The sequence below is a fragment of the Platalea leucorodia genome (assembly GCF_965183815.1).
Source record: "Platalea leucorodia genome assembly, chromosome: 8".
Classification (NCBI taxonomy): domain Eukaryota; kingdom Metazoa; phylum Chordata; class Aves; order Pelecaniformes; family Threskiornithidae; genus Platalea; species Platalea leucorodia.
Genome location: NC_138830.1, coordinates 35,523,332 through 35,550,037, shown reverse-complemented (window position 1 = coordinate 35,550,037; position 26,706 = coordinate 35,523,332). Strand labels below are relative to the sequence as shown.

The 26,706-nt window shown below is 50.5% G+C and overlaps 2 protein-coding genes across 2 annotated transcripts; both read left to right on the top strand.

The window, feature by feature from the left end:
- Positions 1 to 2,221: 2,221 nt before the first annotated feature.
- Positions 2,222 to 12,592, top strand: PNP (purine nucleoside phosphorylase; the record flags this gene model as incomplete). The annotated part of the gene is made up of 6 exons (XM_082320509.1): positions 2,222 to 2,244; positions 5,585 to 5,754; positions 6,054 to 6,157; positions 7,558 to 7,733; positions 11,245 to 11,435; positions 12,375 to 12,592. The coding sequence occupies 6 exons, from the start codon at positions 2,222 to 2,224 to the stop codon at positions 12,590 to 12,592; spliced, it is 882 nt and encodes a 293-aa protein (XP_082176635.1).
- A 6,722-nt stretch (positions 12,593 to 19,314) lies between these two features.
- CALB2 (calbindin 2) lies at positions 19,315 to 25,464 on the top strand (the record flags this gene model as incomplete). The annotated part of the gene is made up of 11 exons (XM_082318967.1): positions 19,315 to 19,405; positions 22,556 to 22,632; positions 22,818 to 22,907; positions 22,998 to 23,078; positions 23,983 to 24,039; positions 24,138 to 24,215; positions 24,363 to 24,418; positions 24,622 to 24,661; positions 24,754 to 24,807; positions 25,009 to 25,080; positions 25,348 to 25,464. The coding sequence occupies 11 exons, from the start codon at positions 19,315 to 19,317 to the stop codon at positions 25,462 to 25,464; spliced, it is 813 nt and encodes a 270-aa protein (XP_082175093.1).
- Positions 25,465 to 26,706: the final 1,242 nt, after the last annotated feature.

The window sequence follows — 26,706 nt, the reverse complement described above, 5'->3', positions numbered from 1 at the left end:
TGATGATACCAAAGAACTGTATGGAAAATCAACGTTAAGGGCCTAATGTTGCTCTATCATTTAATTTAATGGGAGCACATAATGGCTTTCAAAGAAGTCCTGAGTGCTGGCAAGAGGAGCATGGATTTCCAGAGGGCAAAAAGAGTTGAGGGAGCTGGGAAGTGGCTCTAAGACCCTGGCTTTAGGCAGACGTTGCTTGGGGTGACAGCGACTTGCAGAGTCCTTTGGCACATTGGCTTGTGTAGGAAGGCAAGCAGTGTGGGGCTTTTTAGACACAGGGTTTGATGCGTTTAAATCATCTCTGCTATCAGCTTACTGTGTTTTGTATAGAAAAACAATGCTGAAGGGAAAGAAGAATATACACCAAAGAGACAGAGATGGCCAAGGTTCAGAAAGACAAGAATGAGAGAGAATGACAAACAGGAGGTATATCTGAAAAAGGAGAGGGAAGATGGTAAAAACAGAATGAGAAAGAGGGGACAGAAGGGAAGATGATAGAGCAATATTAGGTCCTTAATGCTGATGTTCCATTGCCCCCAGCAAACTAAGAGCAGGGTGCACCATGCCAGTGCAGCAATGTACCACTGATTCCTGAAGTGGCAGCATGCATACCCACTGATCTTTGTAGAAGAGGCATTTTAAGTTTTCTAAGAGAAAGTAAATAAGAAGTGAAAGTGTGAACATGAGAAAGAAAGGGAGAAGGTCAAGAACTTGAGGGGAAAGGGCACTTATGATTTCTGTTCAGATCCATTTTCTGTTCTTCAGTGCCAATTGTATCTCAACAAATACCTGTTATCAACAGAACTTGCTGCTACACATGATGCCTAAATCCTGCTGGTTGTTACGGACTCACAGCCTGTGCTAGAATTGAGGGGAACACTGTGGCTTTCCAACATGAAGTATCTCTCTCTAAAAATACCCAGGTTTTTCTGGCGGCATTCATTACCTTGTTTGACTTTGAAGTTCTCTGAGAGATTTTCCTGGAGGAACCAAGGAGATGTTTGATGTGGAGTCTTCAAGACCAATAAGCAAACATGAATAGTAATAAATACTATTAATAAGAATAACAAGTAATAAGAAATATTGAGACCTGAAACTGGAGTAGCCTGATTTTCTAAGTTGTTCTTTTGTCTGGCTGATTTGTCTAGGAAGCGACAAGCTCTGATTAAGGTTTTCTCCCTTCTTGGGTTATTTATAAGTTCTTTTCCCATGTGGCCTTTCTAGATCTGGTAAGCTATGAGTGCCTATTGTAGCTGTAGCCTTCCACCTGGGGCGCGTGAAGTCTCTAATTATCACCAATTTTCATAATTTTTTTTGGCATTTGATTGTCTTGGAAACATCTATGGCTCTGTTAAATGTGGTTCACATCAGTTGTTGGGATCAGATACTGTTGCACAGACAGACACATATGACAAGGTTGTTTTAAGCTTTATTTCCACATGAAATAAAGCTGAAATTAGAGGGGCAGATGCTGGGGCCCCTCATTTTTTTCCTGTGTCTTTCGTAATGTAATCAGCTGAAGAGAGGTTTAGCATATCTGAAGACAGTATTTCCTTTTGAGATGGGGGACGCAATTAAATGTGAGCAAAAACACCTGGGAGGAGCTAATGGGACATCGCCCCTGGCTGCGTGGGAAGAGAATAATGTGAAAGTCTTGTGAAATTTAATGATGTAAAAGTCTGGGAAAGTCTTGTTGGTTTTTGCAGTCGTAGGTGGTGCAGGTTATCTTGCAGAGCTTGCATGCTCCCAGCGAGCTCATGCCACGCTCCCAGGGGTTTGAATTGCAAAGAAGCAGGTGACTCCAGCTGCTAGCTGGTTCCCAGTTGACGCAAGAGCGTGCAAATCTATGCAGATCCATTGTCAGCTGCTCCTCTCTGGGAGGCTACTGAAAAGTTGTGTGTGTGCGTGTGAACTTTCTAGGCTTAATCTGCATTATAAAGTGTGTGTGCATGCATGTAAGCTTTCTGCAGAGCTCTAGAGCATATGTGTCATGGGGGGTGAGACCAGAAAAGCAGGTATCCTGAACACGCCCCTCCTACTCGGGGATTAGAGATGCTCTGGGGAAAGCAGAGAGAAGCTGGGACACACCTCCCTGACTCACTGCCAGAGACAGCAGCAGCTTCTGCAGGTTCAGTGGGCCTCTGCTCTTTGGTCAAATAAAACCCTGCAGCTCCATTTCCAGCAACCATCCCCTTCTTTTGGTTAAGCAGAGAGGAGGAGGATGGCCTATGCTGAGGAAGACAGGTAAGGTGCTGTGAAATAGGGGACGCACAGACATCCAAGCTGGAAGGGGCTAGCAAAATTGCATCGCTTTTCCTCGCCTTGTTTCCTCTTCTTCCTACTGGGCACTCAATAATGTCAGACAAGTGCTGTTCAGAAGTAAACATCTTATTATTGAAGAGGAATCTGGCCATCTGCCTGTGTCAGGTGCTGGCATTATGAAATATGGCAGGTGACCTTGGGCAAGGTTATGGGCCAGAAGAGGCAAATATTGTGGTGTGGAGAGGCACACACTGCAAATATGTATGACGGTATGCCCCTCTCTGAAATGTAATGCCTTATTTGTATTGGGATATGTCTGCTTTTTACATGGATTTGCTTTTAGCCAACCTAGAAGCGCAATGAGGGTGGGGTTTTTTTCATGCCATAAAAGATCTGTCGTGGGTGACAGTTCTGTGTTTTGCAACAGATGTGTTTCTTCAGTGGCTGACAGCAATCACAATAAAGGGGATTGTGTTTTCAGCTGATCCTGTGATTTAATCCAAAGCGACACTACCAAGCACTATTATTAGGTGTGCGTTGTTGGAGATGGAGTAGCTATAGGGGGCTTTGTGCTACATGTATTAATTCAGGCTGTCAAAAAGCTTGCGCAGACCTTGAGGTCGTGCAGTTCCAGGCTAAACATTGCATTTGGTGACCCACAGGTCAAACTCCCCCTCCACCCCTGCTGAGCAGGTATCTCCTTCGTATTCAGAAATTATCTGTGCCTGCCGGTCCCCTTTGATGCTGTGCATCTGGAAGATTTCTGAAAACTAAATATTGCAAGCAGGGTACAGCAGATTAATTTTGGCATTGCCATGCTCTCAGCACTGGGGACAGCTCTGACGTGTCCAAAGCCTTTGGGATGGAGAGGGCTCTGCAAGGCCCCTGCGCGCCTGCTGAAGCTCCTCTCAGGCAAGGAGAGTTACGCAGCACTGGAGTTTTACTTCTTTGGATAAAATATATTTTAACATCTTCTGTTTAGAAGGAAAACAATTGCCTCAAACTCAGCACAGCTCAGTCAATCCCAATGTCTTCAGCAGACATGGAATCAGATTCATCCCACACTCCTAAATTTTCTGGGAATATGGGAATAATATCAATTTTTTAATTTATTTTGCAAGGGTGTATGTACCTTTTTTAAAAGAATAGCAAAAAAAAGGGGGATTAGTGGTCAAGTGGAAGAGCAGATCCTGGTGACCTCGTTCTTTTCTCATGCCTGCCACAGGTACAACAAAAGTTTGGGTATTACATTTAAATTCTCTTGGTTCCCTCTAATTTCTAAAGAAGGATTACAGTTATTCAACAGAGAAATTAGGGGGGAATCATTCATTAATATATGTAAAGCACTTTTAAAGCTTTTGTCTGGGAGCAAAGGATAATATAGTCAGTCAAGTGTAGGCTTCATTAGTGTTATTTTCATAGCTTTTGCTTATTTCAAGAGCTCATGGTACACTTGGAAAATTCAACAATATGTTATGGTAAATAAACTTTGTCATTTCCAGACTTTTCCTTTGAAAAGTTTTTCAGCTAAGTATGACTCTTCATTTTAATTCATACGTATGGAAGTTATTTCTTCCCATTGGATCGCAGGTTTATGACATACTTGAGTATTTTTGACAATGCAGTTTGTAACTAAAACGTGTTTAATGTATCAGATGTTGGACAGGACTTATAGTAGGAGCTGGACAGCTAGAAGATGAAAAACCTCAAAAGATATCCATGCAAAAACTACCTACCTTGTCAGTATAAAGGAGTAAAAAGCATTATAGAATTGAGATCCTGCATTTGAATATCTGATACTCCAGTTTAGATGAACCAGAGATACACTGACAGCCAAATCCTCTTCATCAATGGTCTGAGACCTTCTGGAGTGTGGAGCACCACTTTGAAAGCTTTTTCTATATGTCCTCTAAGGCTGCAGACAGCAGAATCACAACATGACTAAGGTTTACACCTCTGGAAACAAGAGACTTGATTTAAAAAAAAAAAAATCATGAAGCAGATGGTGACTGCTTATCAGCATCTCCAGTCAATTTTATATCACCTTTAACCTTGCAATATCTGATTCTCTCACCCCTTAATAAGCAGATTAGCTTTTCTTATAGAGAACCTGCTGCCCCTACCTGTGTTGGTTCACCCTGTGACCTGGTGCTCTACCTTATACGGTCATTAATTCCACTCATCAATGGTAACGATTGAGTCGCTATCAAGAACTGCTACCAGTACCCTTGCTTTTGAAGAGAGTTTCCAATCAACTGTGATATTGACTTTCAGAAGATATCTGCGTTGTCCTATTGGAAACAGGATTATAAGATTATTCTGCTATTGATTGTGTTTCAAAACTGTGATTAATGCATCTGATGAATACTGGAATGACAGGCTTAAAAACTGAAGTCTTCTCTCTTCCATGAGACAGATATACAACAGGCAGTGTAATGCCAGCTTCTATCCCACCTTCTAGCAATGTGCCTCAGTGCTGGATAAGGCAAATTTTTTGCCAAGGTATTTGAGCAGTCCCCCTCTTAAATCAGACAGCATAAGTCCAGGAGCCCAAATTCCTGGGTTTAATTTCTGTTTTGATGTAGACTGATGTCATTGGGCCTCTTGCCTAGGACTAGACTGCAGGTGTGACCCGCTGTCTACTCTTTGGGAGAGGAGAGGGTGAATGAAATCTCCATGTTTAGCCTCTGTACTGAAACCACAAGGTATCGAGAAGGTGGATGTTTGAGATGCACTACCAGCCCCAGAAGGAAGCACTGGTAGTTGATGGCACTCAACACTTATGAAGATTGGGTTCTCTATCTCTGTAGATGATGCTTGCCCCATGTCCCAGCAGTCTACCTATTGCAGAGGACAGTGTCTACTCCTTCTTCAGCACAGCATCCCAGCCGTGCTGTACAGGTGCTCTTGGACTTCCGTCCTCTTGTATTTCCCCATCACAGGTTGGACATCCCCATGCACACACATATAGGCTGCAATTTCTCAGGTTAACTGTGCTTTTGCATTCCTTCTGTAACTCAGGGGAGACCAGAGCCTATCAGAAGCAGGAGTGGTTATGCCTTGTGACGTTTCTGTGATCTAGGTATCATTAGCCATTCTTCCACTGTAGAATGAAACCAGTAAAGACGATTCAAATGATTTGCCTCTGGCCAGGAGTAAAATATGAGAGATTAAAAGTGAAACATCTTCAATAATAGCAGTGAAGCTCCTGTTATTTTAGTCTTAATAAATTTTTTTTTCCTTTGCACCTTTTCAGGACTTTTATCCTTTGAAGCTTGTTCTTTGAATGGGTTGGTAGCCTCACTGACCTGTTCTTTTGCAGAAATAGCTACGAGGTGTATAAGGAAACAGCAGATTGGTTACGCACCCATACCGTCCAGCGCCCAAAGACTGCCATCATCTGTGGATCTGGACTGGGAGGTCTGGCTGATACATTGGATAACAAGACAGTGTTTCTGTATGAGGACATCCCTCATTTCCCACGGAGCACAGGTTAGCGCGACCCAGGGCATCAGCGATGCATCCATCGGCAGCCTGCAACAGCCTCACAGTGAGATAACTCAAGTGAACGTGCACCACTTGGCATTGGTTGGCAAACCAGTCTCTCCATGGTGAAATGTGTGTTTACAGTAAAAAAACCCTACATATTTCTGCACTATGGTATTTATTTAACTTTCAGCTCCTGATTTCACAGTGCTTGGCCCCACTGTAATGCGTAATCATCAACTGACAAATCTCTCTAAAGTCAAAGACCTCAAGACATGTGAGTAAAATGACACTCTAATTTCCAGTTGCAGGGCATGTTGGCAGATTGGTGTTTGGGGAGCTGAACGGACAGCCCTGTGTGTGTATGCAGGGACGCTTCCACTGTTATGAAGGATACTCTGTCAGCACGGTGAGTTGTCCTTAAGGAAATCATTCACATAGGGGGAAATATGTTGTAAAAGATGCAAAAGTGACTGCTTGCTTTGATGTCTAGCTGCAGGAGGTTAGCTCTTGCAATGAACTTACGTTGCTCTTGCAATGAATCTTGCTTAGATTTTAGATTTCTCCCCAAAAAACAAAATTGGGAGTTCAAACCAAGAGGTAGTCAGCTTCTACTAGGTGAAGCTGATGCTGTGCAGCCACACAAAGTGGCTAGCCCTGCTATACTTGCAGGGCAAAACAGTGTATCATACAAGGCAGATTAATTTACATGCTTTAACTCAGTTATTTTAATCTTGATTTAAATCAGCAACTAGGAAACTTTGAGTGATATTTTAATCTTCTTTTGCATTTGTATAGTTTACAGCTTTTTTTTTTTTTCCCCTAGAAAACCCTCCCTGGCTAGTGTAACTTGGTACACTCTCCCAGTTAACATATAGAAAAATGTGAATATTTGTGTTTATATTACCTAACGTGTTTCTAACATGCTAGAAAACACCAATAATATTTATTTACTGGCTGATAGTTTTGTGTGTTCTTTTTTATTTGGATAGCTTTGAGATTTTACTTGTGGCTGAGGTCAGTTTACACTTGGATATAAACTGCAATACTTGGCACCACACAACTTTTTATAGAATAAAACTATTTTAAATGCACTTGTTACAAAATCAGGTTTATCAAAACATGTTTGTCTATTAAAATTAACTCATTTCTTAAAGAAGTGATGTCCGTAGTTAGGAAATTTTCTGCTCACAGCTTCTTTAGCATTTTAGAGGTATCAGATATCATCCTGATTCCTTCCTGACTGCTCAAAATCAAACTTCGGGTTTTTTTCTTTTTTTCCAGTTCCCAATTGTTCCTTAACTTTGGATAAGCAGGTCACTGACATGAACTAACGTGAATAAAATGAAATAAATAAAATAATCTCTATGCTTCTGTGAAATGTATCATTGCTGTAAAAAGCTGGTTTATCGATTACACTCCAAGTCCATGTGCAGAAGTATTTACTTCAATCAGCACAGTGGTTTGATCTCTGCAAGACCTTGGCAGCGAGGAAAAATTATCTGCATATTCTTTTTGTACCGCATTTATTTGACCTTAGTGCAACTGTAGGAAATATGGGCTTGAATTTTCATGGTATTAATTTCAAGAATATTTTTTAATATGTTTAAAAAAACATTAAAATTCTTTCAATTTAAATTAGAGAAAAATGTAAAATTGGAGAAAAATTTGTTTTGTCTCCTTGTAGCCTCATATGGACCCTTCTCTGCATCGTGTAAGCTGTCCACAAATCGCGATACTACAAATGTAGTAGTAGTAACTGTCTACGAATTGCGATACCCATTGCATATATGCCTTTGGTTCTTGCAGGTCACCTTTCCAATCAGGGTCTTCTTTCTCCTGGGGGTGGAGGTCTTGATTGTCACAAATGCTGCTGGGGGACTGAATCCCCACTTTCAAGTGGGGGACATCATGTTCATAAGAGATCACATCAGCATGTTTGGCTTAGGAGGGCAGAATCCGCTGCGTGGACCAAACGATGAGAGGTAAGAAGGCATCAGCCCCATGTCACCAATTAATCCTTTCTTCCTCCAGCCACAGGCTAGGACTGCCCGTTGCCCCTGCTGGCAAATATTTACTGAGAGGTAGAGTTTGGCTCCAGGTACCCACGAGGGAAAAGTTAAAGCGGTAGCTGTGTGTGCTGTGCCACCTCCCCTGCCTTCCCCAAGCACCTTTCCTTGGTTGTTGTTTACTCTTATAAGCCTATAAGGAGTTTATACACAAACCTCCAGAAGGTTGTGTTTTATAAAAGTAGGCTTCTGATCCTTTTCCTGATGTGGCCAGCTGTACCGTCTGCTAAAGAGACCTGCTGCTGTCTCTTCTTGTCAGTCCCTCTCTCTGCTAGCTCCTCTTAATTGAGCAGTCTGGTGAACTGCAGCGTCTTCAGCCTGCATTTATCAACAGCCGTTTGTGGTGTGATGGAACGGATATGATGGAGGCCAGGCAGTAAGTTGATAGCAGAGCAAAGATAAAACCTCAGAATCTCCTGATAACTAACCTTGTATCCAAGTCATTAAAGTGGGGTGTCTTTGTTAACATCACGTATTCACTGAAGGCATCAGTCTGTTGAGAGGTGGTTGTCTTTGCAGCCTCTTGAGAGACCTCTAGATCTGCAAGAGTGACCTGCTGCTGGTTGAGCTGGGAAATCAGGTTTCCTGTACTAGCTGTGTAGCAGGATCCTTAACCTGTGGATGGTGCACAGAGGGGCTTGTAACACATCTTCACCCCTGGACTGCAGTTGCCACCAGACATAGAGTTGCTTTGAAAAGGAGGTTGGACTAGATGACCTCTTGAGGTGCCTTCCAACCTGAATTAATCTATGATCCTAAAACCCTTCCAAGGCGCCATCAGACCAGGAGGGTGGAAGGCAACCAGCACCAGCAAGGTCATAGCACTGAGAGGAGACATGCCAGATGGGCCAGTGTTTACAAAAGGAAGCCCTTTGGCTCTCAGATGGGGCTAAAAAGAGCGTGAGGACACATCCACTGGAGATTCAGGCTGTGCGAAGGAGAGCACATCAGGCCTCAGGAAAGTCAACATGGAAGCAGTAAAGATCCAGGGCTGTCAAGAGTCTTATGGCAGGAAAGAAAGAGGCTGGATTGTGATAAGGAGATAACAGTAGCAAGAATTATTTCCTAACCAAGCTGGCAGGAGAGAAGCCAGATGAAAGCCAGGTGTGTGAAGCCAGAGGACAAGCAACAGAGGTGGTGAAGTAGGTGGTAGTTTATGAGCAAAGAATGAGTTTAGATAATGAGGTGGTTAAATGCATTGTTGGTTTGGTAACTTCATCTTGAAAAAAGGACATGTTTGCAGGGCAGGGAACTGGACTGTCCTGGGATCTTTCCAAAAAGAAAGTTCTGGCTGAGAATAAGGTGGTCTGCCTGGCTTCCAGTTAAAGTTAATTCCTTCCTGATGTAATGCCAGACCTGGCTCCTGCTTCTGAAGAAATCTGAAAGGTGCTAGCAACTACCTCAGGAGAAATAAACGCTGTTCTGCGATTCAAATGGCAAGAGGACAGTACCCATCTGAAGCAGAACATCTTTACATCTTCGTACGTATTGGTGTGGGTTGGAGGAAAGAATGATCAAAAGCACAGAAGCCACATGGAGGAGCATTTAAAGCTCTCTGGACTTGCATAATCGCTCGGGAACAGGAGGAGAAACGCCAACCAAACAATAACTGCATCTGGACAACACTCAAAGGCAGCATAGCTGTCTCATTGCCTCCCAAGAGCAGCTTCCCAATGAAGACTGCAGTGCTCTGGGAGGTGACTTTTGTACTGCTGACCAAGGCATCAAAATGGGCAAAAGGTCTTTATGAATCAGCTTTCAAAGTATTGCAGAGCTTTAGCTGAGCAAACTCCTAAAATCCAGTCCAGCTCAGCCACCAGGAAGGATTTATCTAAGCAAAACAGACTAAAACTGGAGACAATGAAGTGATATGGAAAGGGAATATACTGCAAGAATCTGAGGACTGAATTTAATATATTAGAGATTGGCTTCTGCATTGCTGGCCATCCTTCAGGAAAGAGAAGCAATTTTCATGGTGATGAATACTTATTACCTTAGACCAGATGGGAAAGTTTGTTTTTATTTATATAACATTTTAGTGTTTATAAACATAAAATAAGCCATCTACTACCCTAAACGTTCAGCTGGAAGAACATGTAAACAAGCAGGAGCTTTAGTAGCCTAGATGAGGGACCTGGTCCACTCCTACTGAACTGAGTTGGTGAACACGGCTGGGAGTTTATTTTCCAGATTTCCTCAGCAGCAACACATCAGTCTTTGCCATCTGCTTCTGCTCTCCTTGAGTCAGTAGTAGGATTTGCTCAGTCAGAAGCAGGACTGAGCTGTTATCTGAAGACCCAAAGCAAGTAAGAGACCCAGCCTTGAAGCACAGGATGAAGGCTACCTAAAATATGGCCCTGGAACTCCAACATGTGCTGCTCTCCCCATTTCCCTGCAAGGGAGGACACCTAGAATGGCATGCAGTTGCCTAAATGTGTAGACATCTAATACCATCTGACACTCTGCTCAGTATCCAGTACCCATTCTCTGGGGCTGACAGGTGCCATATAAGACCTACAGGATGTGTGCATGCTCTGGAGAGGCAGCTGAGGGGCAGGCAGAACCTACTAGGGCATCGCAACTGGGCAATTGGATAGCACTTCTGTCCTAGAAGAGTCTCTAAGCTTGTACTTCGTGTGATCTTGCTGTGCCAGGAACCAAATGCAGAACTGGATGCTCTTTCCTGGGATGTATTTTCTGACTAGCAAGCTTTGTTCATCTGCCTTCCAAAGAAAGTCATTCCTTGAGGGCCTTCAAACTAGACAGTAAAGGGGAAAGACTCAAATCTCATGTGATTTGTCCAGTGCATCCAACTCTGTTTCTGTTTCAAGCAGGTAGGTATTAATGTGGTGACTGGACAGCCTTTGCTGTTGTGGTACAGGGCGTTCCTCTTCGTGAGCCTGGTTTAGTAGCTCTCTGCTGTGATGAGCCTTAAATGTAGTGACCGATGCTCCATCAGGCCCTGCTCAAACCCCCTCACTGGGATGACCTTTGGGACTCAGTACCACAAGGAGCCTGTCTGCAAGCTGTTGTGCAGGAGAAGCAAAGGGCAGCAGCTGTCCCATGGGCAACGTTTAAAAGTCACCATGGGCAGTTATTGGGGAGAGAGAAAATTGACCATCAGTGCTCTCTGGAGACAGGATTCCTTGGAAGGACCATTCCCAAAGGGTTTGTGTGGTAGGAACATGGTGCCAGACCTTCCAACAGCCATGACATCTGCATGCTGAGGGTCTCGGGCGATTACGTCTAGCAGGAATGTCTTGATGGCAGAAGTATCTGATGATGAGGGTGAGATGAGAAAGATTGCATCTGTGGCAGGTCTGCCCTTAACATTTCCCTTTTCTCCCAAGGGTGAGCATCACTGAACTGATGGAAGGAAGGTAGCACTAGCAATATCAGCATGGCTCTGCCCTTTACTGCCTTGCAGGTTTGGAGTGAGGTTTCCCTGCATGTCAGATGCTTATGAACAAGATCTGCTCGGCCTGGCGATGGAGAGCGCACAGGAGCTGGGCTTTCTGAGCTTCATCCGAGAAGGAGTGTACTGTCTACTGGCCGGTCCCTGCTATGAAACCATTGCCGAGTGCCGCATGCTGCAGGCGCTGGGAGCAGATGCTGTAGGTAAGCTGCCTGGGCTGGTAGGGTTGGTTGGGCACATGGATTAAACAGTTAATTCTGCTCAAGGATGACTTTCTTCAGTCTTTGACTCTCTAAGTCTCCTGGGCCTAGAGAAATGAGCTCTGTGTATTTCTGCTTAGTTCTGCAGTGGCTTAGTGCAGCTCCTAGGATGGATCTGCAGAGAGTCTGTGTGCTTATGGCTGCCCAGGACAGGGATCCCGGCACGATGCTGTGTTTATTTCCCAAACACAAATCTCCCGCTCTCAGATGGCTCGACTTCAGCAGGACTGAGTGGGGCCCAATCAGAAATAAAGTCCTTTTTTCTATTATTTTTTTAAATTCTGACACTGTAAGGATTTTCACTGTGCCTCTTCCCTACAAAGCAGCCCTCAGTAAGAGTCTTGGTTGTTTAGGGATGGTAATTATGGAAATCTTCCTAACTGCATATGAAGAAGGTAAGCATTATCATCCATATCATTCCTCCAGCTTGACCCCTGCATCATTGAAGCAGCTCATGGAAGTGTGTTCATTAATATCTGCAGACTCATTGTGTGAGGAAAGGAGCTCAGCTTCCCACAAAGCCATTTTTCTTTGCGATAGCTTTTTTAGCTGAGGAAGAGAAGAGCCAAATGACACAGCACATCAGTACTTCTCTTAGCAAGGCTGCAAGCAGTCTGACACGTCTTGGGGAGAGAGACGTAGCGCACAGGAATCAAATGTGGGTGGTTTATTGTGCTGAGCAGGGTTGTAACTGTAGCACTACAACTATTACAGCCTTACAAGTATCGCAGCCTTTAACTATTATATAGCTCAGAAATAGAGAGCTGTGGGGGAAGGAGACAAGGGCATGTGCTGAAGGTAGGATTGTGGTTTGCAGCCTTGGAGATATCTTGTTTTGGTGTAAATCCTGACTCATCCTGGTCCTTTCCTCTCCTACTGTAGGCATGAGCACTGTCCCAGAAGTAATTGTAGCCCGGCATTGTGGCCTCCGAGTCCTTGGGATCTCCCTCATCACCAACAAAGTGGTGATGAGCTACAACAGCCAAGAGAAAGCCAACCACGAGGAAGTGCTGCGCATCTCGGTGGTCCGGGCTGAAGCCCTGCAGAAATTGGTCACGCGTCTCCTTGGCAAGCTGGGGGAAAGCACAAACTCTCCGTGACTTCCAGCCATTTATCATTCATATCATAAGGTGTGAACGCTAGCAAGTGCTGGGGGACAGCTGTTGGTGAGACTGTCCCCTTCTGCTGTCCTGATTTTGAATAGACCTTTTGATCTTTGTCCCTGTGCTTTAGCTGGTCAGGTGCAGAGGTTTGCTTTGAATTTTGCCAGAATGATCCCCTTGTTAGTAGCCAGTGACCAAAACAGCTCTCTGGCACTTACACAAACAGGGTCTGGCCTCTGGCAGATTCCCAAACCCGTATGTCAGCGATGAGCCCCCTGGTACCATGAGCTCCAGCTCCCCCTCGTTCTGCTGCAGAGAGTTTGATGTTCCTTGCCCATGGCACTGCCTCTCTCAGCGCAGCACCCTCCTGCCCTGAGTGTCCACTCCCCCGTTGCACCGAGCCCCTACGCCGTGAGCCAGGTTGAGAGCTGGTCACAGGGCTTGGTGCCTGCTGGGCATGCTCTGGTAGGACCTGATCTGAAGCCAGTGGCAGTCCACAAAAAGACTCTGTGTTTTGGATGGGGACCTGGATATGTAAAATGGGCTAGGCTAAAGATGAGGTCTGTCTGGAACAAGCCATGCTGCAGAGCAGACAGATTGCAGTTGATTTTACAGCTTTGAAAACCACTGCACCCCCATGCATGGGGTTGTGTTCCCTTACCACCCCTGAAGGTCTCACCAGAAAGCCCTCTCTTTGCTCACTTCTTGGCTCTTCATGACCAGCTGCCGAGCTCAGTTGCTGTTTGCTACAATGCAGCATGCCCCCAACACCCCCTCACACCTCTCTGATCCGTTTCAAGCCTTGAATCACTATCGCCCTGTTTTACAGGGGACAAGAGTGCAGCTCAGGTACAAGGCATGACTTGTCCATGCATGGTGTAAAAGTGGCCGAGCTGGAAACAGGATTCAGGTCCGGCTCTGCCTGGTTTTGTTCCTTCTGTTTCTGGCTGTTTTGGAGATCAGCAGCTTGAGCCACTTGCACTGGAGACTGGTTAGGAGACTGGTTACCTTTTGGTGTCCCAAGACAGAGAGATCAGTTTGACCCAGTGTTTCACCCCAGCTTTGCTCTGCTGCAGTCCCTGCAGCAGACGTTGCAGCACCAATGGTTTGTGGAGTTTAGTGATGTGAAATTACAGTGGAAATTATTTTGGAACAGGTATGATACTTTTCTGACTTTCCTGGACCTCTTACATGAAGAAATTGAGCCTAGCAGTGGGTAAAGGACAAACAGGAGAGGCCACCATGCTCTCTTTTACCAGCGTGCCAATGGTCTATCAAGGAAGGGTGACTATTCACCAGAACGGTGCATTATTCATTGTTCCCCAAAGGTCAAGCTGAGCTGTGGATGCAGCTGGATGTGAAACAGTGACTGTAATTATTAGGTAACCTTTTTCCCTTCATTTATCTTGGAGTTCTCTATAAAGCCCATCACTGTCATAGCTAAATGTTTTCAGTTGACACTGTGGTCTGAACTGAAGACACCCAACTGGTCATGGAGATCTCCCAAATCTGCCTTCCTAAATTTAGCTGATCAATTGTTTACCATTGACGCTTGCCCTCGGTTGCAGCCTTCAGCCTTCCATGACATTTCTTCAGCTCTGGGTGCAAAAGGACATTGTGACCTGGTGAGTTTTTTCTGGATGAGTATTTGCTTGAAGCCCTTTGTGCTGCAATTACTGGTGTCAACAGCTATATTACTAATGGTGCAGATGTTGCCACCAGGAGGAACAGAGTTGTGCTGCGCATGTCCTCTATGAAAAGGTAGCACTTCAGGCGTTGGAAAGATCTTGGGGTGGCCACCCTGTCCCCTTCTCTTCCCCTGGGCAGGGTTACCTGTGGTCAGTCCTGACAAACATCTGCCCAGCCTGGTCTTGAGAACTTCTGGAGGGGGAGGATTTGTTGCCTGTGCTCTACTGAACAAGTCACTTGTTCAGCAGCTCCTGGCACTTGGAGGAGCCCTCTGAGACAGCAGCTCTTTCTATTTGGTGGGTCTGACTATCAAGACAGCGTCAGAGACCAGCTTTGGTGGTAATATGCAAAGGGAGAGACTCCAGCTCCTTCTTCCACAAGGCTGTTGCCTTTTCAGGTCTAGCAGGAGTGAATTGCTTGTCAACGGTGGCAGCAAAAGCAGTGAAATATGAAAAGTGGCAGATGTGCAGAGCGAGAAGGAGCCACTTTTACCTGCTCCCTTTTCAGATGTGTCCTAATATGGGCTTGTTACAGGGCAGAGAGAGAGGAGATAATTTCCCCTGCCTAGAAACTGGTGCTTCACGTTCATCTAATTAATACTTGGTAAATACAAAGTCTCTCAAGTGCGGGTGGAAGACAGCTGTGTAGCTAGAGAGCAGCCAGAGTAGCTAAGGCTGGGATTTCAGCAAACTCCATTAATTAATTGGAGTCAGGCTGGACTGCAATGTGAAGGGAAGCATCCAAAAAACCTGCTGTGTGCTGGTACTTCTCAAGCCAGGCTTGAGATGAGGAGGAGCTTGGCAGCAGCACCTGCTTTCAGTAGGCTGGGCGTGCTCCTCTCTCCAGCTGTACCGGAGGCAGAGTGAGAGACCCACACCATGCACTTGTATCTGAATGCAACTTAAATACAACTTAAAAATTAATCTGAAAATCACCACACAACTAAATCTTTGGCAAATTATGCCTATTTTTAAAGAAATATTCTCTAAATAACATTTGAGCTCTCTAACAGTTGGGGGCTTTTCTTTCTGCTGTCTAAGGTTGACTTGGATGGCTCAAACTCTGCATGAACACCCTGATTTTTGTCCCTGTAAATGAGAGGGGAAAATGCCTTGGGCACTTTGGAACAGATCTTGCTCATGCTTTGGGAAAGAGGGGGAAAACAATTAACAAGTGGATTTGTCTGGTTTTGGAGACTCTTTTAATCCTTTTTTTTTTTTTTTCTGCTGAGTTTCAAAAGGCTGAAATACAATGATGCAACTGGGGGAAGGTGTGTGGGGAAGAAACTGGGAGAGGAAATAAAACCTGCTGTGATCCTGAAAACAGTGTTTTTGTTTGCTGTGCCAGTACCACTGGTTGGAAAGGAAGGAGTTGCTTAGCTCTACCCCCTGCATCCAGCCCCCCAGGCAGGAGAACAGCCCTGGGGGACCAGAGCACCGGGGCTCAAAGCTCAGGATAATCAGGACCACCATTTGACCAGCACTTTGCACAGGTATTTCTTACTGAGCCCACTGGGCTGAGGAACTCAGATGAAAAAATACCAAGAACCAAAGGACCTCAACTGACTTTTGAGCAGCTGAAAGCTATGATGGGCTGCAGTGGTATCAGCGCAGCAAGTCATCTGCACCAGAAGCAGGACATGGTTTCCTTGATGCTGCTCACCAGGCATCCTGTGGGAGATGGTGCTATGGAATCCTTCTGTTGCTGAATCCTGTGCCTTTTATTTTGTGCTCTTTGTGCTTTCTGGCAATGTCTATGGCTCAAATGAGTAGATCATAACACAACCTTGGCTTCCTTTCACTCCTGTATTCTATCCCACTTACCTACTTCTGAAATTTAGGCTATTATGGTTATAAGGATAAGCTGAAAAATGCATGAAAAACGAAAAAAAACCCTAGCAAGTAGAAAAAGAGAACCCCAAGTTGCATGACTGATCCTGGCTTTTTCAGTGCTGTGGTTAGCAATGAGCTCAGGTGCTGCCTGGGAAGTGAATGCCAGCAGCACAGGCGCTCCCATGGTGCAGTGCCCGTGGCAGGGGGACCCGTGGAAGACCTGTGTTAGTGCAGGGCAGAGCTGGCACAGCTCCTCCTTTACTCTTGCAGCCATGGTTTCATGAGCTGGTCTGCCCCATCCTTTGTGCCAGCCCTTTTCTTTTCCTTGCTCATCAGTCCAGAGAAAACTTTTCAGGTCCTGGGGTCCTGCTGCTTCCAGTACTCTGGAGAAGATGGAGATGTTATATTGATGCCCTCATGTGTGGTTCACATAAGAATGTGATGTCAGGAGGAGAAATCTCTGATACAGCCCTTGGCTGGACCATATAATGAGTTTTAAAGTAGAGATCTCTGCTGTTATCTGAGAAACAGCCCTGCAACCTCCCCCCAAAAAATCGGATTGTGTGATCCATCCTGTTTCCTTTGCAAGACTCCGTTTCCCAGACTTTTTCTTTTATGTGAGATTTTGCTGTTTGCACTCTTTTCTACATAAAAGTAAACCAAAAAGCTTTTAAAAAAATGTGCTATCTGTCTCAGCTCGGCAGCTGAACATATGCTTTGCCTTCAAGTTATCAAAATTCCCTTAGACGTTTCTCTTTAATGAAAACCTGCCATTGAATTAAGGGGTTTCTGCTATGATGGTTTTTTTTTTTTCCCCAAAAGCTTTAGGTCTTCACTGCAAGTATTTCATATGCTGGAAAGAATTAAACTCTTCCCTGCCAGGCTGGGAGCGGAGCAAGAGGGAGCAATGCGGTGCAGGTCATGGCAGTTGGCTGATCTCAGTTCGCTGCTTTAAGCCTGACTCTGTAAGCAGCGTGATGGTCTGTTATTTCCAAAATCTCACGGCACTTTCAGAGAGCAGTTGGTTTAAGAGCCAGAATGTTGGTGAAGGCTGGGGGGGGCGATCCAGCCTTTTCTCCTGAGGAGGGGACATCCTCTCCTGCCATACTCAGAGCCTGGACACCCATGCTGGGAGGTGGCTTTAAACAGAAGAACAACCACCACTTGCTTTCCTCGCCTGAAACTTCACAGCCTGCTCTCTAAAACTCTTTTTCTCAATCTTGGCAAACTTGTTCCTGGAGCAATGAGCCCTTCTTGCCCTGCCGGGTGCTTCGCAGAGGCGGCTTGAGGAAGCGTTTCCCCAGGCATGGCAGGGAGCGGGTTCAGGGCACTGCCAGAGCCCAAATTTTGCTCCCAGGTGCCACCTTAGAGCAACCTTGGGTCTTCATCAGCAGAGAGGTGGGTGTCCTGGAGCAGCGTGACAGTGGTGGGCTGTTGACCCAGAGCCATCCCTGCTGTGGGCTGGGGCTCTGCTCCCCACAGAGCGGATGATGGACCAGTGCTGGGGACTGATGTTCCCCTGTGCCCCTTCTCCCCCCAGCCTGGGCACACCTGGGGACACATCCCTAAACCCCGTCCTGTGGAGGCAGCGAGCGTCCGCTCTCAGCCCCCAGGAAAACTTGGCTCTGCGGGGAGGGGGACAGAAAAGTAATGGGCTCTCCTGGAGAAAATTATGCTCCAATAATGGGAAAAAGAAGCTTTTTTGGGATTCATGTCCATGCCAGACCCCAGGAAATATGAACTGAATACCTGGGACACCCTTCAGTGTACTGCGTTGTGCAGCAGGGAGGAGGGGAAGGCCATCCCGCCGCTCTGTGTCCCAGCATGGCTCTCCTTATGGGATGCTGACACAGCATCTTCCTTCCCACACCTGGAGTCCAGCGTCTTGCCCTGCCCCAGCTTCCCACGGCATTAAAGCCAGGCTTGGGGCCATCTCCATCGCACTGAGCTCCTCCAGTCCCCAGGCCTGCTTCCCCTGTGATTTGGGGGGAGCACCTCGCACCCCCTTTTCTCCCAGCCAAGAAACAAAAACAAGAGGCACCAGCACCTGGCAAGATGGGCAGTCCCCCGATAACTCCCTGCAGCTGCCTGCTGCCGATTACATCCCTGCTCCGCACACGTCTGAACTTTCCTGCCTTCTTCTCATCTTTAATTAAGCACTTCTATCGCCGAGCCTTCTCGCTGGATCGGAATTCTAATTTTTTTCCTCTGTAGCCATAGCAACGCTTCCCCTGGGCAGGCTGCTCTGGAGCTGGTGACAAACCCCACGTGTGGCTGTTTGTTTTGGCCTGGAAATTTCCCTGCTGTTTGGGAAAACTTGGGAAAAGAAAATTCCCCAATGAGCCGGCAGGCGGCAAGGGGAGCTGGGGTGAGAAGCGTCGCTATTTTGGTGAGCATCGCTCCCATCCCACCAAGGAGACCTCCTCCAGCAGGGATGGCAAAGCCTTGATCGGAGGGTTCCTTGGGTTTTCCTCTAAAAGATGGGCACAGTGTCCAGGTTTTGTGTCCTCACCCCAGTCACGGGTGACGGCCCCACTGCAGCCATCACATGGCGCCTCAGTGGTGGTGGCACTGAGGCCGCCTCAGTCCTGCTCCTCCTGCCGGGACCAGCAAACCGTGAGCCGTGAAGCTGCCATCAGCAGCCCAGTGAAGCAGGGGGCAGCGACAAGGCACACAGATGTGGTGACACAGGGCAGGGATGTGGTGACATGGGCAGGGCTGGGTGGCACAGGAAGGGATGCAGGGACTTGGGGAAGGGATGGAGTGACAGGCAGGAGGAGGTGGCAGGCCAGGGCAGGGTGACAAGGCAGGGCTAGGTGTCAGGACAGGGGTAGGTGACATGAGGCAGGGCAGGTGACATAGGGCAGGGATAGGTGATGGGGCAGGACTAGGTAACATAGGGCAGAGATAGGTGACATGGGGCAGGGCAGGTGACACAGAGCAGGGATAGGTGACAAGGCAGGGACAAGTGGCAGGACTCAGGCTGTCCCCCACGGCGCCCAGTGCTGCCCCCGCCGGTCCCGCTGTCCCGCTGTCCCGGTCCCCCCCGGTCCCGTGTCCCGCTGCCCCCCCGTGCCGGGCCGGTGTCCCGGGGCAGCGGCGCCCCCTGGCGGCGGCGGGCGGCGCCGGTGCCGGCGGGTATAAAAGGCGGCGGCGGGCGGGCGGCGGCGGCAGCGGCGGCGGCGGCGGCAGCGGGAGATGGCCGGCCCGCAGCAGGCCCCGCACCTCCACCTGGCCGAGCTCACCGCCTCCCAGTTCCTCGACGTCTGGCGACACTTCGACGCAGACGGTCAGTCCCGGGACGCGGGGGACCCGCCGTCACCCCCACATACACCCACCCCCCAAAACCGGCGGGGAGGGCACTGGGCTGAGCATCCCCGGGAGAGCGGGGCAGGGGGGGACGATGGAGAGTCCCGGAGCAGCCCGTCGGGGGGAGCCCAGAGGAGGAGGTAGAGCCTCCGCCACCACAGCCCAGGGAAACGGGGAGCCCCTGGGGCGCAGCCCTGTCGTGGGGACCTCCGGCATCAGGGATACGATCGCTCCCCCAGGACCTCCCCATTGGGAAAGGTTGGGGACCCCAGCACTGGACCCCGCCAGGAGCCCCCAGCCCGTGGGATGTTGAGCCTTAGGGTGCCCCGGGTCTCCTTTGCACGTCCCCCAGGTGCCAGGTCCTGCAAGAGCTGGGGCTCGCTCAGGGCTGGTGTCACCTCTGGGTGCTTGCCGGGGCGTCCTGCCCTTGCTGGGGTGCCTCCTCCCAGGAACTCCTTGCCCACCCTCTGTCCCCTCCATCCCCCCTGCTTCTGCGGTGCCCCATCCTTGGCACCTGGGTTGCCTGGAGGTGTGGGGGACAGTGCAACCACCAGCCTGGCCCCAGGGCCACCTTCTTGCCCTGGAGACAGGGTGGGGGGTGACAGAGAGGGTGTCTCTTGCCTGGTGTGGGGGTAAGAAATGGCCCTTGCTTGGCTGGAGCGCTCGGTCCCTCCCCGCCTGCTCCCCAGACCTGCAAATCCTCTCCCCAGGGATGGTGTGGCAGCAGCTGTGTCCTCAGCAGGGATGTCACCTCCCCACCGAGTCATAGCTGGGCATGCCACCCCTGGTCCCCATCGCTGCCAGCCCCAAAAAGGGGGGCTGGGGGGAAAGTGCAAAAAGCAGCATCATTTTGGTGGGAAAATAGTTTGTTTCAGCACCGTGGTGCGGTGAAGGAGGCTTAGCCCGCTGGGAAGAGCAGCCCAAGGGAAAGCTCTTGCCCTTCCCTGGGTCTCCCGTCCCTGGGGGGAGGTTTGGGGACCAAAACCCTCCTGGGAACTGTGTAACGCAGCGTCCCTGGCTGCGCTGCTGGAGCCAGAGCTCATCCTGTGCTGGGTGCCCTCTTGGCTGCTCCGTCAGGGCCCCTCCTGCATCCCCCGCAGCACTGGGGGACACAGGCACGGCTGTCCCTGTCACCGCTGGAGCTGGCACTGGAGCAGCTGAGGGGTTGGGGAAGGTGCGAGGGTTGCATCCCAGCAGGAGTGGGCAGCTCCTGGTGTGGGTGTCCAGCTGCCTTCTTGCAGCACATCCCGCTGCACCCTTGGATGTGCTCTGTCATTTCCAAAACATGGGGGCAGGCACAGATCCAGTGTAGCCCGTGGCCCCTGGACAGGGCAAGGCTGTCGGGCTGTGGCACGGCGGGTGCCCAGGCGAGGATGGACTCGGGTGGCAGGGGAGATGGTGGCCTTGGCAAGGATGATGCTCGGCTGCATGGGGTGGGAGCTCCAACAGCCCCGGCCGATTCCCTCTGCCAATGGGCATGGGGTGATGGAGCGACCCAGGGTTCATCCCCCTGCAGACGGGGCTGTCTCACCCAAGCTCTTCCCTGCGCTTAAACACCTCTCATGAGGATTTTACCTGTTTCCTCATGCCCCGGAGATGTCCCTTTGAGTGTCTGACGTTCTCGCTTTGCCAGCCATGGCTGTCCCATGGCTCCGCAGCATGGGGAGGCTCCAGGGATGCTGGTGCAGCTGCACGGGCCGGCTGTGGCTCTCCGGAGGGGATTTTCCATACCGCTCCACACACTGCCACTCTGCGGACACAGATCAGACCTGTCCAAGCTGCTGCTTGGGGGAAGCCAAGCTACCAACCGTGGCTTTTCTTGGCGTTATTCTTTTTCCTGGCTCTAAACTCTTGCTGATTTTTTTTTCCAACTGAATTCAAAGGAGCTTGGGGCTCTCCCACACCCACAAAAACAAAGCCCCTGGGAAGGGCAGTGGAAAGCCAAACCCCTCTGCAACTCACACCGGCACCCCAACACTGCCTGAGCTCCTCGTCCCCTCCTGGGAGGGATGCTGCTCATCCATCAGGATGCAGCTGTCAGCAAGGAAGGTGCCCTGGGACTTTCCCAGGCGCTTGCAGCCGGGATGTGGATGGGTTATTCTCAGCCTCTGTGTTGCAGTGGGAAGGAGATGCTGCCGGGGAGCCCACCAGTGACAATGCCGGAGGTGGCACAGAGCAGGGCACTGCGGTCCAAGCCTCCAGAGGCTGAAATGGGGAGGGTTTTTTGGGGGGTGATGCCCACGAGGAAAAGCCCTGGCTACCCTCAGTCAGGCACTTCAGAGGAAGGGGCAGCATCCCCCAGATGTGCCCAGATGTTGGTGGGAGGGAGGATTTCTGGCAGCACCACAGAGCCAGTGTCCTTGCTGCCATCCCCCGGCTGTGGCATGACCCTGCTGCTTCGGGGCGCAGTGGTCACCCCCTCGGAGTCACCGAGAGCCACTGCTGAGGCAGCAACGCATGGCTGGGTCCTGACTGAGCCGTCCTGCTGCCGAGCATCCCGCAGGCAGGGAAGGGTTGTGGATACCCCAGGTTCCGTAGGAACCACATCTCAGCACAGATATTGGCAGCGAGGGGTGTGGGGTACACGGGACAGGGACCTTTCTGAGCCCCCGGCCACCTCAGAGACTGGCGCTGGGCTCCCTGCCCTGGGGGCTGACCCCGTCCCTGGGGCTGATCCTGCACCTGGGGGGTGATGCTGTGTTGGGTGCCTTGTCTTTGTTCCCCTTGCTGGCCCCCGCAGTGGGTCAAAAGGAGACAGTCCTAGTTGGGGGGTGCTCAGGAAGGAGAGGTTTAATTAAACCACCCAATTGAAGCATCAGATGCAGAAAATGCAGCAAACGCTGGGATGGGGACAAAGCCCCCTGTGCCCTACAAGGGGGTGCAGGGACAAGCCCGGGGCTATGGCTCCCCCTGGGCTACAACATGGGGGGCTCCGGCTCTCTGCAAATTCGGGCATCGCTGGGTTTGTATAACACTCGGCGTCAGCCTGCGTTTCTTTGCGGCTGCAGTCACCTCGAGCCGTGTCCCCGTGCGGAGGGGGACAAGCACTGCGTCCCCCAGGAGCATCCCTCCCTCGCTTCCTGCCCTCTGGCACCAGGGGGGTCTTATTGCATTTTTTTTCCTTCCCTAGGAAATGGCTACATCGAAGGCAAAGAACTGGAAAACTTCTTCCAGGAGCTGGAAAGTGCGAGGAAGGGGGCGGGTGTGGTAAGGGCCTCTCGTGGATTTGCTCCCTCCTTCCCCCTTTCCCTCCTGCCCAAGGGTTCAGGCTCACGTCAGCCCCATCTCCTTTGGGAATGGCACTGAAGAGCGACTGGGGCACCTTCGGGAGGTAAGGGGAGAACACTGGCACAGGGAGGGATAAACGCTCCCATCCCCTCTCCTTGGGGCAGGATTCCAAAAACGACAACTTGGGTGACAAGATGAAGGAGTTCATGCACAAGTACGACAAAAATGCGGACGGCAAAATTGAGATGGCGGAGGTGAGTGGTGCTGACCCTGCAGACCCCTGGGATGCTCGCGGTCGTTCCCCTGATGCTCGTGTTCCCCCCTGATGCTCATGCTCCCTGCAGCTGGCCCAGATCCTGCCCACGGAGGAGAATTTCCTGCTGTGTTTCCGCCAGCACGTGGGCTCCAGCTCGGAGTTCATGGAGGTGAGCGGGGTGGGCTGTGCCGGGGCTCCCCATGGGATTCGGTCCCCAGTGCCCAGCTCTACCACAGAGAAACGGTTGGGAGCTGGCATTGCCCAAACTCCCCTGGTCTCCCCCAAACTGTTGGCTTTAACTCAGCATCGGGAGGCAGGATGGGGCATCCCAGTGTGGATGGTGCTGGGTTTGGGGGCAGAGTGATGAGTTTTCCCAATCCTCAGCACTCCTTGGGCACCTCTCAGGGCAACCGGGCACCTTGTCCCGGTCTCCACGCAAGGTGAGCTGTGGGGATTCGGAGCTGTTTCTGTAAATTCCCCCTCTGAGTGGCCAGTCCTTAGTGCCTGAGGGATGTGCTGAAGCAGACAACGCTGCTAGACGTGGTTCTGAGCCACCCCAAAACCTCGCCGTGCCCAGGCACAGGGTGAAGCCCATCTGCGAGGTGGGAGAGAAATTGCTGATGGGGACCGAAACACAGCTGGGGGTGGAGGGGGATGTGCAGCATCCAAAGGGGGGGGAGAGCTTGGGCTTGGAAAATGAAGCCAAGGTGGAGGCGATGGCTGAAAGAGGAGCACCCCATTGCACAAGGAGGGGTAAGCAGAGGCTATTGTTTAATTGGGGGATGCCATCAAATATTAAAGCCTTGCCTCGCATGCTGGGGCGAGAATAATAGCGCTTGAAATCTTGGCATGGGGCTGAACAAAAGGAGGGCTTGCAGAGCATCCAGCCCCGGGGGAGAGCATGTGGCACCGGTGAGGTCACCGCGAGCCGAGACCGGAGCCGTGAGATGACCCCATCTCTGCTAGGGTGGCGGGGGATGCTGCGAGTGGGAGGTTATGGGGGTACACACATGCCGGTGGGGGGAAATGTGGGGTGCAAGCCCATGCTAACATTCACAGTGGCTGCTTCACAGGCTTGGCGGAGGTACGACACGGACCGCAGCGGCTACATCGAAGCCAACGAGCTTAAGGTGGGCTGCAGGATGGGCTGGGATGGGTCCCTGCCAGCGGGGCATCCCCGCCGGGACAGCCAGGGACGGGGACAGCCAGCAAAGCCATCTCCTTCCAGGGCTTCTTGTCGGACCTGCTGAAGAAGGCGAACCGGCCCTACGACGAGCCCAAGCTGCAGGAGTACACGCAGACCATCGTAAGTGGGACTGCCGGGCTGGTCCCAGGGGACCACAGCTCTCCCGGGGCAGGGCAGTACCCCCCGGGGGTCTCACCACCCCACAGCGGGTGGGAGGGAGAGGAGGACAAAGCGATGGGTGACCGGGTGCTGCTTGTGTCCTGGCAGCTGCGGATGTTCGACATGAATGGCGATGGGAAGCTGGGCCTCTCGGAGATGTCCCGGTAAGGTCACAGGCAGCAAGAAGGAAGCGGTGGGGAGGGAAAGACACCCCGAAACACTCGCATCTAGGAAGAGTCTGCTCCACCTTCCGAGGAAGACAGTTCTCCTCTTTAATTTGCTTACGTTTCTGAGTGAAAAGTCATTTTGGTTTAAAAAAGTGTCTTTTTCTGGCTGCTTCCTGCTCATCCCTGCCCTTCTTTTTCAGACTTTTGCCTGTGCAAGAAAACTTCCTTCTGAAGTTTCAGGTAAAATAAAAATAATAAATAAAAACATTCCTATTCCCTGCTTGTGCCTCCCTCCCATCCCTCATGCCCCACTGTCCCTTGCTGCTGCCCAGGGCATGAAGCTGTCCTCGGAGGAGTTCAATGCCATCTTCACTTTCTATGACAAGGTAGGGAAATTGCACCGAATAAAGGTAACTCAGAAAAAAGGAAAAAAAAAAAAAAAAACACCATGTGTTTTCAGTTGGGTCAATTCCCCACTCTGATTTGGGGTGCGAGTGCTGGGTTTACCCCTGGCTGTGCTGGGGAAGGGTCTGGGGGTAAGGGTCTCATGTCCTTACCCCTGCCGATGTCCCTCCCTCATTACTCAGGATGGGAGCGGCTTCATTGACGAAAATGAGCTGGACGCACTTCTGAAAGATCTGTATGAGAAGAATAAGAAGGTAAGTGGGGAAGAGTAAGTGGGGGACAGAGCCTGGGTGCCCCCCCAGATCCCCGCTGTGCCTCCTTCCCTCTCCAGCAGCGTCTTCTACCCGCTGTGTCCCTGCTCCCTGGGGACCAGGAGAGATGCTGGTCCAGATGCCAACCCTGTGTGCCCACGGGAGGCTGTGCTGGAACTCCGGGGGGGGTTGTCCCAGTCTGGGGGTGCCCCCCGGGAAGAAATGGGGTACCCAGCCCCACATCACACCCCCCCACCCCATTCCTTGCAGGAGATGAACATCCAGCAGCTCACCAACTACAGAAAGAGCATCATGAACCTCTCCGACGGGGGCAAACTCTACCGCAAGGAACTGGAGATCGTGCTCTGCAACGAGCCCCCTATGTAGGAACCCCACCACCACCACCCCACGCTCCTCCTCCCCGAAAAACAAGCACAGCGGGGGAGCACCCACCACTGCGGCGCTGGTGGGGGGGCATGGGGGGGACGGTGGGCGCTGAGCCCCCAGTCGGGGGCTCAGCACCCACCGTTCCCCCGTTCCCCCCCCCCCAGCGCTCCCCCAGCAGCTCTTGGGTTCGTTAAAATCCCACTTTGTGTGGAAAACTCTTCATTTTTTTTTTTTTACCCCATCCACCTGGTTGGTTTAATTATATTTTGGGGGGGGGGTGTGTGAGGGTCATTTTCATTCATTTGGTCTCTTCTTGAGTTTTTATCGTTTACCAAAGAACAGTTTACAAATAAATTCAAGTACTGCTAGAGTGGAGCCCCTCTTTCCCCATCCCCACGGTGGGCTGGGGGGCAGCAGGAAGAGGTGGGACCCCCACCCGGGATGTGGCTACTGGGTGGGGGCGAGAGCCAGAGCTTTTCAGAAAGCCCCTATAGAATGAGGGTGTTGGAAAATCCCTGGGGAGCAGAGTGCAGGCAGACTGGGGACACTGATGTCCCCAGCTTGGTGACCTCCGGGACAGCACACTTCCCAGTAACTCCCAGTTACCCCTCCCAAAGCCTCAGGCACATCCCAAGGGTTGTGACCCGCCCTCCCCAGTTTAGGAAACCAGTCCCGGGGTGGCAATGCTGGTGGAGTCGCGGTGCCACCTTTCCTGCCAGTGGCAGGAGACACCCCGGTGTGTGTCCCCCACCCAGTGGCCTGGCAGCAGGGTGAGTGCTGGGGGCGGCCATGCGTGAGGGTCCCCTGCACACCCCCACGGGTGTCAGTGGGAGCGGGGCGCGGGCGTGGGTGGGGGCCATGGCGCTGGGGTGAGTGTGGTGCTGGGGGCGAATGTGGGGGGGCAGCCCCTGTACTGCCCACTATGGCCCAGTTCAGCCCTGTATAGCCCAGTATGGTGCAGTGTAGTCCTATACGGCCAAGTACAGCCCATTATGGCCCAGTACAACCCTATACAGCCCAGAATGGTGCCATATAGTCCTCTATGGCCCAGTACAGTCCTGTACAGCCCAGTATGGTGCAGTGCAGCCCAGTATGGTGCAGTGCAGTCCTATATGGCCATGTACAGCCCAGTACAACCCTATACAGCCCAGTATGGTGCAGTACAGCCCAGTATGATGCAGTACAGTCCTGTATGGCCCAGTATGACCCAGTACAGCTCTGTACAGACCTGTATGGTGCAGT